This window comes from Drosophila yakuba, chromosome 2L (assembly GCF_016746365.2).
Source record: "Drosophila yakuba strain Tai18E2 chromosome 2L, Prin_Dyak_Tai18E2_2.1, whole genome shotgun sequence".
In the NCBI taxonomy this organism is placed as follows: domain Eukaryota; kingdom Metazoa; phylum Arthropoda; class Insecta; order Diptera; family Drosophilidae; genus Drosophila; species Drosophila yakuba.
Window position 1 is genome coordinate 1606582 of NC_052527.2, and position 14506 is coordinate 1621087.

A 14506-nucleotide genomic window follows, 5' to 3' on the forward strand; every position below is an offset into this window, starting at 1 on the left:
ACCTTATAGTGCCAAGTCATTTGATTTTTCTTACCATTTCTAAACACTTTCCTTCGAGTAACCCTTCATTTGCCAATCAAATTAGAGAAATCACTTTGAAGAAACGTTGTCGCCCAGTTGACAACTAAAGGTTTTTTCAAAGATCTTTTCTGTGCTGCTCATTAAGAAGACATTTTTACGCTGAATAGATTTCATCTCGTTTCACCGCGCGTTTCATCTGCAGAGCAAACATTTCAGGGCGCAGCTTTAGCAGCACCTTCACAACGATTTGCTTTTGAAAGATTTTTTGTGAAACTTTCTCAAAGAATTGTGAGTGGGCCAACAGTTGGCCACAAAAATTAGCACTTGACGATGTTGACAAACAGCACAGAAGATCCGCAAATTAGCAAGTCGCATTCCACCCACTCAGCACTCGGCAAAGTGCGTAGCGTAATTATACATTTTGTAAACTGCAAATGTGATTTCGCAAGGTTAAATGCAAGGATCCTATTTTGCATTCGAGCTACCTTCGCATGAGTGTGTGCTCCTATTTCGACTGACAACTGTTGGCAAATAATTCCCCCACCCAGTTAACCCACCAGTCATCCCCCTTAACCCACTAACCATATCCTCGAAACTCTTTTCATTATTCCGAGCACGCATTCGCCATGAGTTTTGTGGCTGGGTTATCTGGGTGCCGTGCTCTAGTCCTCCTAGATAAGGACCCTCTTTCAGCCGCGTCCCTTTTGGCATATTTACTTTATTACAATGTGTGACCCCAGTGAAAACGCGACAGGATTCTTTTATGAGTCGCCAGTAGACTATTCATAACTATTACGGCAAATGCTGGCTTTTGAAAACAGAAAGATTTAGTGAAGTCGCCGCTTGTTTTTTATAATTCTATTTCGGAACTACATGTTGAAGACTTTTAAAGGATGTTGTTTCGATATTTCTCAATTTTCCTGCATTGGTCTTGTTAGTTGGCAAAAACGCTTGCATAGCGCCATTTCCCTCTGCAGTTTTACACGCAGGACATAAATAACGTATACGCCGCATTGGACAGTAACCTGCCTCTCTCTTTCTCCCTCCCCACTCCCTGCCTATCTGCACCCCCCCTTCTCCACCGTTTGCCGGCGTGTTCCTTCAGTCATTTATCATTTTCCATGGCGTTGACACTTTCACTTGTTTCACACAATGAACTGAACCACAACGAGAAACAAGAAAAAACACAACAGGAGACATGGAAAATAAAAACCAAAATGAACCATTGACAAGTCAATTTCTGTATGGGTCTCCGCCCAACCTGCAGCTCGTTAAGGCCTGTCAAATTTATTAGTTTCGATATAATTTGACAAAGAGTAAATTTGTACGGTTACATTTACCCAGCTTTGCCCCAAAGGCGAACATTTATCAATGGTTTTGACCTCTTCTCGACTGGCTGTTGTTTCTGCTGCCCTCTTCGGTGCTATTTTCATTTTTAAAGGCTGGCTTTTTGCAGAAATTTATGTTTATTGCGCGATGGCCTTGGCCAGAAATTATCATAAATTGCACTGTCATTACAGCGGAAACAACGTAAAAACGAGGCAAAATGGTACCATAAATATGAAAATACTGTTATTCAGCGTAATTGCGGCTTACTTTGGTTCATTTTCGGTTCACGGCAGTTCATCGCCGGATCACTGCGGTTCATCCGCAGTTCACTCTAGTTCATTTCACTGACACTCGGTGAAATTTTGCTTTCATCTTCGAGCCGCGGCGGTAGAAAAACAAAAGTGTAGCAAAAAGAGAGCAAAAGTGAACTTAAGTGAAGTGGAGTGGAGTGAAGTCCATCTGCTCCGCTTTGTATTTCTGCTATTTTCACTGCCTTCGCATCTTCTTTTTACTTTGCTGTTACATTTTTGTAATGCTTTTTGATGTCTTCATTGTGCGAGTCGGTCGCTTTTATTTTTTTATTGGGTTATTATTTTTATGTTACTGCTGAACTTAATTAACATTTGGCACGACTTTCAATGTCAATGGCAATCTCACTCTGGGCACAAATGCCAGCAAATTAGTTAATTTCTTTGATCGCCAGATAAAGAAATACTTTGCACTAATGATCCGACATAAGTGCGGCAAATGATGAGAGAGTTGCAGGTTGAAGAAAGTGATTTGGGACATGCAGATACAAATTGCAGCAGCTGTTTTTTGTATCCCAAACTGCACAGGTGCAAATGAACAGTGCTGTAAATGTTCAAAGTAGAAATAATATTTCTTTATAAATAAGTCGTGTAAGATTCTCGTAGATACAATCATTAATTCAATTTCCTTGTCTTTGCATTAACTCAATTTGTTTCCCAGCTCCCTTCGCCCAATTCGTGTGTCACCGATGACACTTACATCGATGTACTTCTACGCACTTCAGAACCAATTTAGAAGCTGCTAGGCAGCCCGAATTCCTACAGCTACCCCAACAAATGAACCCGAACGCATTTCCGACTCTAAAATATATACGTACATACATATACATATGTATACTTTACATTTAACAAGCACTCAAGTCGAGCTGAAGCTTACGAGCCAATGCACTTAAGTTTATTTGCTTGGGGACAGCACAGGCAGACCGAGAAGGTATACAAAAAAAAAGAGTTGGACTGCCAGTTGGATAGATGGCGGGAAACCCGAAAATAGCAGCATCTGGAACATAACCCACTGGGCAACATCAGTCCGACTGGGCTACTTGTCATAAGCACAAGCGGCAAGGTGCGGCCATTTGCTTGCAACCCACTTGGCTGGTCACACTTGCCACATCATCCCAACTACAAGTCCTTTCCATCCTTACTCCATCGTTTTGGATGTTGAAGATACATGAGCGTCGCTTGAGTTCTCCCTCGAGAGACTTCACTCAACGGGCAGCATAGTTTATACGCCTTTTTGGTGATGACTCGACTCTACAGTCCAATATTGATTAGTTGTCATTGATGCTTGTTACCTGTGATGCTGACCTTGGCTCGTCTGCTGAGCCAATCGATAAAGAATTCCAGCACTCACGTTTCGAGCACTTCCTCAAACTATTTCGGCTACAGTCAGTGCCGATATTGTAGAACTATCAGTAATAATTTCTTCTTAGTGTCAAATTTAAAATTATTCGATAAACATGCGACTATCTTGTTAACAACATGACAACCCGTAACCTTTCTCCAATTTCCCTTTTTACATAAGATACTTGTTGTTCACCACATCACCCTAACAGTATGAAATGCACTGTATTAGCATGTAGCTTTTGATCTGCCCACATCTTTTCGGTTCGTCATCGAAACTGACCAGCATCACAAGTCTTCAAAGCCCCATCTTATTTTTAAGCATTAACATCACATACCATATTTCAGTTGTCTGTTATTTATTTGGCTTTGGTTTTTTTTTTGGGGGGGCCTTTGGCATTTGGTCAACTTTTTAATCGGTTTTTGCGGCTTAATTAAATCTGGTTTTTTTCTTGTCTCAGCTTTGGATACGTTATACGCTTCATTGTGAATGTTTTTCCATTAGCATATTTTTTGTTTGTTTTGCGACTTGCTCAACTCTGCGACATTAAAAGTTTCTGCGATTGCTGGCAAGTTTTTCCTTCGCCTTTTTATTAGAACTCCATGAGTTCCGATTGGGAAAAACTTTGTTGGCTTCGTTGCATAAACAGGAAATCGAATGCCGGAATGTCGATTCGATTGTTGGTAAACATAACAGTCTGTTATGATTATTTATCATTGCCTGATTTGTTCGAACAACATTTGTATTGTAATATTCTTCTGCGGGTTAAGGGGTCTGCTGGTTAGATGTTCGGTTTATTTATAGACGCCGATGATGATTATGATTGTATTATGCATAATTTGGCACGGAACTGGTTAAATAAAGGAAATCGGACATCAAATAGTGATTGGGTCTTCATGTCTGAGGCCATCGAATGGCAGAGCAGAGCTCTGATATGAAACTTCAACTTTTTCGGGGAACTTTAGATTTTTATGGTTCCTGGTTGATTGCTGTTTACTGTTATTTATGAGAGGCAATTCCATTGTAAGATTTTATTTGCATAAACTTTTACTTTTTTACTGACCAGACAAATTGGGCCAGGTTTTAAGCGGGTCGTTTCAAGCTTGTTCTAAATGGTCAAGTTTTTGGAAGCTTTGTTCAGTTGGTATTAGTTATATATAGTATGTAAGCTAATGATGGGCATATGTGTAAAAACTACTTATGTAAGTTGTCAAGTTTGTCAAGTTTACACATTGAAAGCCTGATGCCCCATGGGGTCTAATTAGAGCAGCAGTAAAATGCAGCAACAATATATTATTCATTTATTCCGTTCTGGACAAAAGCTCTCTGGCTGAGCAAAAATAATACATCTTCTGTCACATACTGTACATATATCAATATAAATCATCTTCGGCTGTCCATCGGCTGACATCGAATCTCTTAATGTATACAAATCATATTTTCCAATTCTATCGCTCGCAACCTTCAACTCCAACCAAAAATAACCCATTTTACCCAGATCCCAACGGCATCGCCCAATTCACGTAGCAAATCACTTTACAACTGTCAGACAAACAATGCCAAAAGCTGATGGCCAAGAGAGGATTGAGCGGAAAGTGTTGGCCAAATGTGGGCGAACAGCCTTGTTGGGCAAGGGGCGTGGCAGATGAAAGATATCCTTCACCGGATGCTGTTCGGCATTTGACTTTATCACGCAAATTGATTGCTTTGACCCGAAACGATTGACGAAATTTGATTGATAACTTATTAAGTTGCCCATTGTCTGTGCGAGATGTGGGCGTGGCCCGCCCCTATCTAATTTTTGCATGCTGGCCAAAAGTTTGTGCGGCTTGTCTTGCTCCCTTTTTGAGTCACGCATCGGTGAATGGCTAATAAAGATAAATATACACGATGCCAGATGGCAAAAGGCACTCGCCCCCCAATACGCCTCACATTTTATCTGCACTTGCTCAGCAGCAGCAGGTTGCGGCCTGAAAAAATAACAAAAACACTGATTTAAATCCACGAATATATCACTCTTGTGCTGCCTCACATAAAAATATGTAAAAAGAAAAAAAACGAAAGACATGCAAGTTGGCTCGCTGAAATATTTTCTAAAAGCAGCCCAAAGGCCAGACAAAACACCAGAGATGAGTGGCCTGAAGCAAATGAAATTATTGGCCGGACCTGAACACCCGAAAAAAAAGAAAAATAAACATCAGCGTCAACAGCAAAAAATGCTAATTCAAAACAAGCAGATTTTGCGGTTTATGCAAATGGCAAATGCCTCTCAGACCAGAATAATACCCAAACAAGTCATAACAGCCAGGGCAGCAGCCACAAAGATGCCACTCGTTTGTACAACTTTGTGTTTGAAAGATAAAAATAAATAAAGATTTCATGTTCCTTGGGAGAAGTGCAGTCAAATTTATATAAGCTGGAGTGCAGGTTTCACACAGTGCAGCCACTTTATGCTTACTCCTTAAAGTTTGGGTGGATTTGGGCATTTAATTAAAGATTATATCCACATACTTGCCATAAATCATGCAGCTATCCTTTGTTTAGGTAAGAGTTGAAAAAAATATACATCTATTGGCAGGCAAATAAAACAACTTTTTGTTGTTTTAGAAAATACATGAAACACAAACATAAGCACAGTAAAATATATGATGCTCAGCTGCGTCAAACTGTGCAGTTCAAGGCTATTTCGTCTTAGCCCCAAGTCATTTTACTTTGGGCCACAAAAAGTTGAAAATAGCAGGCCGAGATAATGCCGAAAATGCCTTTCTTTTCAACTACGACTTCTTCTCGGCCCTCTTATGTTTATTTAACACACTCGCACACACACGCACATAGTCGTAAGAGCCAAAATGAGTTTGGGCCAAGAGCAATAATTCATTTTGACTTCCATTCTTGGCTGACTCTGATGGAAAACCTTTCTCCTCGTTCTATCGCCTCCAAATTGAATTCCAACTTAAACATCATTTGGCTATTTTGGAATGGAAACGATTTCGCACATGCCGCAGTGTTTGTGCTTGTGCTCGTGTTTGCTTATGTAAGCTGCCCTGCTGCGCTGCGATATTGATTACACTTTTTACCAGCTCTGAATATCTGTTCATTAGACTGCTTTTATTTGGCCTAACATCTTACAATTTTTGCACACATTTATATTATTTTCAGATTTTATATTGCATATGTAACTTACTTTTATGTGTTGCTTTTTGACTCTTAATATACCACTTATCCGTTATTCTTAAAATTGTTTACTTATCGACCGATCAATTGTAAACTTTTCCATTACCAATATTTGTACTTTGTTCTACTTTGCTCAAATTATTTATCTTTTTTATTTGTTTATCAACATTTAGTTCCAAAATAAGTTTCCTAGAAATTTCGGAATTTAGTCGCAAAACTTTTCCTGGCCATTTTTATTTGGGTAATGGTGGGAAAGAACCGCAGAATGGAAATGCGGGTTAAATAGTTTTCAAGTTTATTTATAGCTTTTTGCTTCGTAGTATGATAATCAATAAATTGCAATTACCCACTACCATTTTTAATCACTAAAATCACTTACCTTACTTTCAGGTGAGTCTGCAAACTTTTGAGCCGACAAGTCATTGGATCTTGGGAACACGCACAGAGATAACAGACTGCCGCAATCAAAGTTGGTTATGGGGTAAGTGAGACGTGGAAATTGGCTCAACAATTTGGCTCAAGCTCAACACTTTCCTCGCCACCACCAACGCTGCCGCCCCCATTTTCCGCCCACTCCAAGTGTGACCTTCAAAGAGCGACAACAATGGCGCATCTTCTCCCATGTGCTTTTTACCCGACGCGGTGTCTGTCTGACTGCCTTTTTTTTGGGTCATTTCCGCGATTTGGTTTTCGGCTTTTGCTTTCCACGATGTCGAGATCGAGAGACTTCCGTCTTAGCCTTGCACTCAGACCCCAATCTGAAGTGTTTACTGTTTGCACTCGTTTTCGTTTAAATTTGCATTTTAATTTATTTGCCCCACGTCTTTGTTTTCCTCTCTGTTTGCTTGCACCTTTTCTTTTCTCGCCATCCGCGGTGACCATTGCACATTTGCTCTGCCTAAATTTGCTTTCAAAGCACAGAGTTACCATGCTTCCCTACGGTATTTCAGCCACTGTGCAAGGTCACACTGTCTTGAATGCTTCAAGTATTTGTAAAGTTTCTATTTTATTTATTCCACTAAAACACTTTGTTTTTTCTCCGTGTAATGCTTCTGTTGCACTTAGTTATAACTATTTGCTGTTATTGCTGCCATTTGCCAACTGAGTCCATTTCTGTTTACATTTGGCCTTTTTCTGTCTTCCGGCTTCGCCCGTTTTACTTGCAATTTATGCACTGACCTGTTTCCATTAAAATTTCGTTGGCGTTGTCTTTCTTTTTCATTCTGCTCGCATTGCTGTCTCTAATTAATTTCAACGTTCACTTATGAGGCTTTAACGGCCCGCACTTGTTTTTACCATTTAAGGGAACTAACAACATGAAATGCAAGTTGTTTGCTGTAGTTTGATATGCTAATATATACAACTAAAAAAATCATTTATAATACTTGTCATTGGAAAAAATAATATGGCATGCATAGGGTATAAAAATCCATTGCTGTTTAAATTTTAAAAAAGTGTGTAAAGCGTTGTAATGATGCTTAAATATGCTCAGTTCAATTGCTCATGTTCATGTTCAGCATGTAAATGGCATCTGACTAATATGCTGAATAATTTAAAATTTATGCTGAAGGAAGTCCGCCCTTATTGTTAACAATAAATGACAGTTTTACCATATCTGCGGCACCTTTTTTTCCATTTCTGTGATAGCCATCGACCGAGCACTAAAAGCAATTTATTTATATTTTGTTCCCGGCTTGTTTTGCAACTGTTAGCTTGTTTCAATTTATGGCATTATGCATTTCGCATCGTTAGCCTATTAAACGCGTCCTGACAGTCCATACAAGTCATTCACTTAAAGAGCAGGAAACTGGATCAGAATGAACTTGCCCCCGATGCGGGCAATAAAAAATGTTTATCAATCGCTGCCACAAGCACGCTTCCAATGCAGCAATGCGAAGCCAAAATTTAAATGAGCCGCAAAGCGAAAATAAATGTTTAAAAATATATGTACATACTATATATGCCTGCACATGCACTCATGCACTTGCTGTAGGTAACTGCGTCAATTAAAATCGGGCAGTTAAAAGTGCAATCAATGATTATTTCAAAGTGTCGCACACAGCCATGGCAACTTGGAAATTAATGCTCTTGGCCAAAAAGTCCATTAACATAAATCGCTTACAGTCAACATATTTTATTTAATTCTCTTATGGAATTATACGGTGATGCAATGAATATTAAAGTGAAGTGTTCTTGTCCGGACATGCGATCTAGAGCACGAGAGTCTGTGCAAATTAATTATTTTTCCAGGCCAAGCCTTTGTAGCCAATATGGCAATATGACAATATGGCAAATAAGTAGCCTGTTATTGTCATAAGTATTTTGTAGTTCATAAAGCTAATTTATTTTATTTGTACTTTAATATTTCATAACATACAGCAATCTCCACAATTTTGTCCAGTTACCAAAAATAACGATGATACAATTACAGTAGCTCTAAGCTATAACTAACTGAGAAGTAGTCTCCCTATGTCCATCCGCTGTTCTTCTTGGAGAGAATGACCTTCTGCATGTGCTCATCCGCCGTGTGGGTGGTGTGACTGCCGCCCGCGTGACGCGGAGTGCACTTGACCATAGGAACACCGGTGACTCCTTTGCTCCAGGCACTGGTGGAGTGTGGGAACTCGTCCTTGCGGTAGTAGCCCATGATGCCCGACTTGCGGATCTGGCCCAGTTCGTAGGTGACAATGGGACCCAGGCCGGTGGAGCCCTTGGCATTGGGCAGCGAGGGCACCTTGGATCGCTCCACAGTTCGCATTACGCAGGTGGTGTCGCAGGCCAAACAGGCCAGATCCTGCATGACCTTGACCCTTCCGGCAGCGGCGGCACAGTCATCGTTGGTCATCTCCATGTACTTCTGGAGTGCCTCGGCTATGATCTGCACCCGTCGCTCGATCGTCTCACGGAAGTCCTTGAGACTCAGCTCCAAGGAATCGATGCCCAGTGTCATGCGGAGATTGTCGATGATCTGCAGGACGTTCTTCTCATTCAAACTCACAATGTGACGCACCTCGCAGAACATCTGCTCCAACCTGGCCTTGTACTCCTCCAGTTGCTCCAGCGAAACTTTTGTGGCCAACTGCTGGAAGTCCACCTTCTCGGCCAACAAAAGCTCCACCTCCGTCTTGTCGATCTTCACCTCATCCAAATGGGCAGCCGATTTCTTCAGGACTTGTATCTGGTAGACGCAGTCGTTGAGGCGAACCATCATGGTATTGGTAACCTCCTTGTTGCTGGACATGTAGAGCTTGATATCCCGCACGACTTCCGATAGATCCTTCATCTGGTCCATCAGTCTCTGGGAGTCCTGTTTCAGCAAGGCTGCAGCGAGTTCATTCACCTTGTTGGTCAGTGCACAGAACTGCGACTTGAGATCTAAAAGCTCAGTGAGCATTTTCTCTGGCGAATAGCAAAGAGGCTGTTCCAAGCCCAGTTCCTCCTCTTCCTCGGGCTTCTCCACCTCCGTGGGCGCACTAGACTCCTCCGGCACTTCCTCCTCCGACAGGCACTCTTCTTCCTGAACGCCCACTAAATCACCACTGGACCAGCTCATGGACACCTCATCACCAGTCGTCAGCATCAGCACCCTCAGCTGCTTGGCTATGTGACGGAGTATCTGGAACCTCTGCGGATTCGGCTTGCGATCGATCAGCAAGTGGGTCATATTGTTCACCTGCTCCATGGTGATCTTCAGCTGGCTGGTGAGGTTGCTTACAAACTGCTTAACCTCCATGCTGGCCTGCTCCTTTTGCAGTTCAATCTTGGAGAGGCGTCTTTCGAGACGCAACAGATTGTTGTTAAGAGATCCCTCCCGCGACTTCTCGCGAGCGGATGATCTCGAGGAGACCCGTGAGGCCTGCGGAACTAACTCTCCCTCTCCCTTGACCTCGGCAGGATGTTGTGCTTTCGAGACATCTGCGTCGGGCTCAGAATGGGGATGCTCCTCGGGAGCCGGAGTTGCGGCTGGAGTTGGCTCGTGGGTGGAAGCCACCGGTTCTGGAGTGGCTGCGCCAGTCTCCACAGGAGCTGCTTCCTCCGGCGCTGCTTCCTGTGGCGCTGGTTCCTCGGGAGCCGGCTCTGGAGCAGGTTCTGGAGCTGGCTCTGGAGCTGGCTCTGGTGCTGGTTCCGCTGCAGGAGCCTCCTCGACTGGCGCAGGTGGAGCCTCTGCCGCCTCTGCCGCCTCGGCTGCTGGCTCTGCCGCCGGCTCAGCTGCTTCTCCCTCCTCGGCATCCGCGCCGGCAAAGAGACGGAACTTCGAGGTGTTGCCCAAGGTCACTATTTGGTAAAACAATATTGAGCTGCATAATGTTGTTTATAGAAGGGAATTCCCACTCACATAAGCTGCTCTGCAAACGCACATTGGCCACCATGTAGTCCTCCTGCTCGACTACCTCATCCAGGACCTCCAATCGCTGGGCAAAGCACGTGAGCAGCACGTGCAACGCATAGAAGTTAACATGTCCTGATTCCGGGGACCCAATGGCAACGTCTATAAGTTCCTTGTACGTAAAAGTCATTTCGTGTAAAAGTGCTCGAATTTAGTGGCAGTTCCTGCGAAATATTTGATCAAATTTTTTTCCCACAAATGTGAAGCAATACCAAAAATGCAGAGTAAACCAAATGTGAACTGAACCGAACGAGCTTGTTATGTGAATTAGGAAAAGAGTACAAAGTCTTGATAGAAAATTCACAGCCTGGTGTTTTCGACCAGCTACAGTTACTCGTGGAAATTTGTTGAAAAACATCAGTGATTTTCCGTCAAGCTGAGTGACACAAAAAACCAAATTAATATTTTAGGGAGCAATTTTCCCATTCGCAATCCATTAGGTAAAATGTTATAGCAGTCATTGTGGTAAACCGAAATTACTTGGGTATCAGGGAAAATAATGTTATTAATTATATTCGCTTAAACGTGGTTACTCAACACCCCTAAACTGCGCAGAAACGATTTAAATTATTCCTCAATGGGTCGGTGCGGGTAAATACAAAATCTGTTTTACTTAAGCTCCGTTTTGTGGCTGCGAAAAATGCTCCACAGCTATTAGGGCTTAATTAATTTTTACACCATTTCGTGTTTAATATTTTCTTCCCTGGCTGTTATTATGATTGCGTTCGGTTAATGAACATCATCAACACCATTAAGTTTAATTTTATGAAGCGACTTCTTCGCTTTTTTTTTGTACTTTTGATCCAGCAGCAAACGAGATGCAAAATGATTGCGGTGTGCGAGTGAGGATGATGCAATTAAGTGAAATCGACGAGAAGTGTCTTTCGAATCGTGATTGTTCTCAATCCAATTGAGACACTTGGCCGTTATTAATGTTTCAATTAGTGGAAAGAAGGCCCAGAACGTGCAGATTTATACTACCAAAGCTGGGGTACGAGCTTTGGGTACCTTGCCAAGGACACCAGAAACCTGCAGACGTTGAGAGAGAGAGTCGGGAGTGAAATCCCATTTGTCATGCTCGCATTGCAATCCACTCGACTTTTGCGATGTGCGGGGCAATAGGCAGCCCTCAAATTGGATGGTAGTCAATGTTTGTGGCCTCGTAAAATCTAATTTAAATGCAAACGCAAATGTCAAAATTGTAGAATTAAAAATCACACTCGGTTTGATTCAGGCAGACAGGCGTACCAGCATCCAGCTAACTATTGCTCATGGCGAGTGTCTGTAGCAGCACGCGGCAGACGGGGCGTATACGCAACATATTTTCAGCAAACTGTCACATCGCGTATACGCAATCAGTCGGCAGTCAGTCAACAGGATGCCACATATTGGTAAAAATTCACACGGATAGTAAAGTCTACAAAAAAATAAGAAGCCATGAAGGGAAATCGAAAAGGGGTCGTTGCTGAGATACCCTTCAGTACAACTTATAGGTGCCTTGACTAAAAAACTAAATAGGTTTTGCTATTACTCATATTATTTTGTAATAAAAGTTGGTTCGAGGTGGAATATGATTTATTATCACATGCTGTATTAGCAATCAATAACTCGTACATACCCGCGGTTCAGCAGGGTATTGTGAAAAATAACGAAAATCCCTGGTTATCTGCGAGATGCGTTTGAAAGGTTTTTACATCAAACGTCAACTATGTTGATTGAACTGCCTGAAAGCTGTACACCTCTCATTCTCATCCCCTGATCCAGGATATACTACATATGTATGTATGGACCCACTAGCCCATTTTGGGTGGCCATCAAAAATAACAAATTTTTTACCAATGGCAAGCTAAATTTCATCAATATCAAATGCTGAACGACCTAAAAAGGCTCAGAGAAATATTGAGAACATTAAAAAAGTGTCAGGTTTTTGCTGTCATCGGATTATAAGCTTCATGATGTCGGACAACCGGTTTAAAGTTGAGAAGTTATAAATAAATTTTTAGCGAATATCTCATGGTTACTGCAAATATTTCATTACAATTGAAATTCGTAAAGTTTCATTTATGTGCCATGCGGTTTGTGTGCTTAAAATGTATACCTTTAATTTATGCGCAGACATCGAGCGACAGGAAGGCAGCCAAAATTGCAGCACGGGTCGCAAAAAGAGTTGCCAAAGAGTCCAGACAGACATTCCCATACACATACACACCATACATACACACACACACATACAAGCATGCCTTTGCACAGGAAACGGAAACGGAAATATGCGCAATTTCTCAACAAGACTGTGTCTGCAGCTAAAACAAAAAGGGAGCTGAAGCGCCAGCACAGGAACTTCTCGTTGTCATTTTCATTTCTTCAACTTTCCGTTGAAGTCAGAAACGGCCGAAGTTTTGCTCAGTTTTCCTCAGTTTTCCTCACTGTTTGAGTTTGCCTCAAATGTTTCTTTGTCTTGAGCGCATTTTTAATATCAAACAGGATTTGCCGAATGGAAAGTAAGTCATAGAGAAACTTTATATAATTATGCAAGTGTCTGATAAAACTGTTGGATGTTGGAAGTGTGTGCCGGCAATTTATGCATAATTAAAACTTGATTATGCGGTTTTCGAGCCGGCACTGCGTTGGAGTGTACTTTCTGAATACTTTTTTATTAATGAGTTCGCAAACTGTTTTGTTGACTCTGATCAAGATTTAATATTATTTTCCATTAGCTCCATTCTACTTAAACATCGATTGCAGTGCATGAAAAGTCTTTTCGTGAATCGTTCTCAATTGTTTGCCCTTCCACTTGAGCAAATTAATTGCATTTGTCAACGGCCATTGGCTAGGGCTTATGTGATTTTATGCTTTTGTCAGCCAAGTAAAATTTTGCTTTTCCAGCATTTGTGCAACAAATAAACTGAGAATCATATCTTGTCAATTATTGTGCAGCCAAGACTTTTCATCTTCGCCAAAGCGATGAGCAATTAGAGATGATTTGCCAACATTTGCATTTGGCACTTGGGTCAAATGCACAATGAAGAAGTTAATTCCCGCACTGCCTCTGCCACTACCACTACCACTTTTTCCCAGCTTCTTCTTCTCTCGTTACAATGGGTCGTAAAGCCAAGTCAAGCGATTTGCTCGCACCAAGTGGCCAAAAGCAGAAACAGAAGCAGAAGCACTGTTAAACCAAAAGCAAAAGCAATGGCAAAGGCAACTCCAAGCCGCCGGGAATCTCAGCTGGTGGCGAACAATGGACGGCGATAAATGGCAAGTCGCAATAACATTAACCGTTAGCCAGCCAGCCCCACCTCTCCCCCCTTATTTCCTAACCCATCCTGCTTCCTCTTCTTCTGGCCAAAAATGCCCAAGCTGACCCAATTCGAATCGAGGCGCGTTCCCAGCCAAGTCTCGACTTCAACTCTTTCAAACGGATCGGATTCAATCGCCGCAGCAACAACAGCGCCGATTCCATTTTGTCTCTGCTCCCATATTTGGAGCAAGCGCACACACACACACACGCTCAGAATGTTGGGGAGGCAGTACACTGAGAGAAATTAAATGGAATTAAAGGAATGCTAGATCATTCTATATTACTCATGGTTCAAGCTTAAGCAGCACAGCATCTTTTCATTTAAGTTCTTAACGTTTTCTTAATATTCTTTTTCATAATTGTATCAGTATTTTCTCCCAGTGTAGTAGCTTTAAGCAGCCCATGCTGGCACTTATTCCACATTGTCTGCCCCCCACTACCTCCGCTCCCCTGGTCCACTGTTTGTGTGGCAAGCCGCTGACGTAATTTACTTGAACATCGCCAAATGCATTTCCTATTAGAGATGGCCAAGTGCCTCTGGTAAAATGGCAGTAAGGTGCGTTCGTCGTTACGCAAAAACTCAAATGGCCAAACTGAAAATGGGTCAGTGATGCAGCGAGTTATGATGGGTTTGCTTAGTTGAAAGT

General features: G+C 42.1%; 2 protein-coding genes across 4 annotated transcripts in view; one reads left to right on the top strand and one right to left on the bottom strand.

The window, feature by feature from the left end:
- The window catches only part of LOC6526435 (leucine-rich repeat and fibronectin type-III domain-containing protein 2), a 48983-nt gene that overhangs the window by 18593 nt on the left and 15884 nt on the right, over positions 1–14506 (top strand). The window lies entirely within an intron of this gene.
- Positions 8516–10875, bottom strand: LOC6526433 (rootletin). Its single transcript, XM_002087516.4, has 2 exons — positions 10511–10875; positions 8516–10449 (listed from the first exon to the last, which is right to left on the bottom strand). The coding sequence occupies exons 1-2, from the start codon at positions 10689–10691 to the stop codon at positions 8642–8644; spliced, it is 1989 nt and encodes a 662-aa protein (XP_002087552.1). The 5' UTR covers positions 10692–10875; the 3' UTR covers positions 8516–8641.

What these genes read in the sequence shown, in the direction of transcription:
- LOC6526433 (XM_002087516.4), bottom strand. Translation starts at nt 10,691, where the DNA reads ATGACTTTTACGTACAAGGAACTTATAGACGTTGCCATTGGGTCCCCG. An exon ending in GCGTTTGCAGAGCAGCTTAT is followed by an intron (nt 10,450 to 10,510) that starts GTGAGTGGGAAT and finishes TTTACCAAATAG; the next exon opens with TGACCTTGGGCAACACCTCG.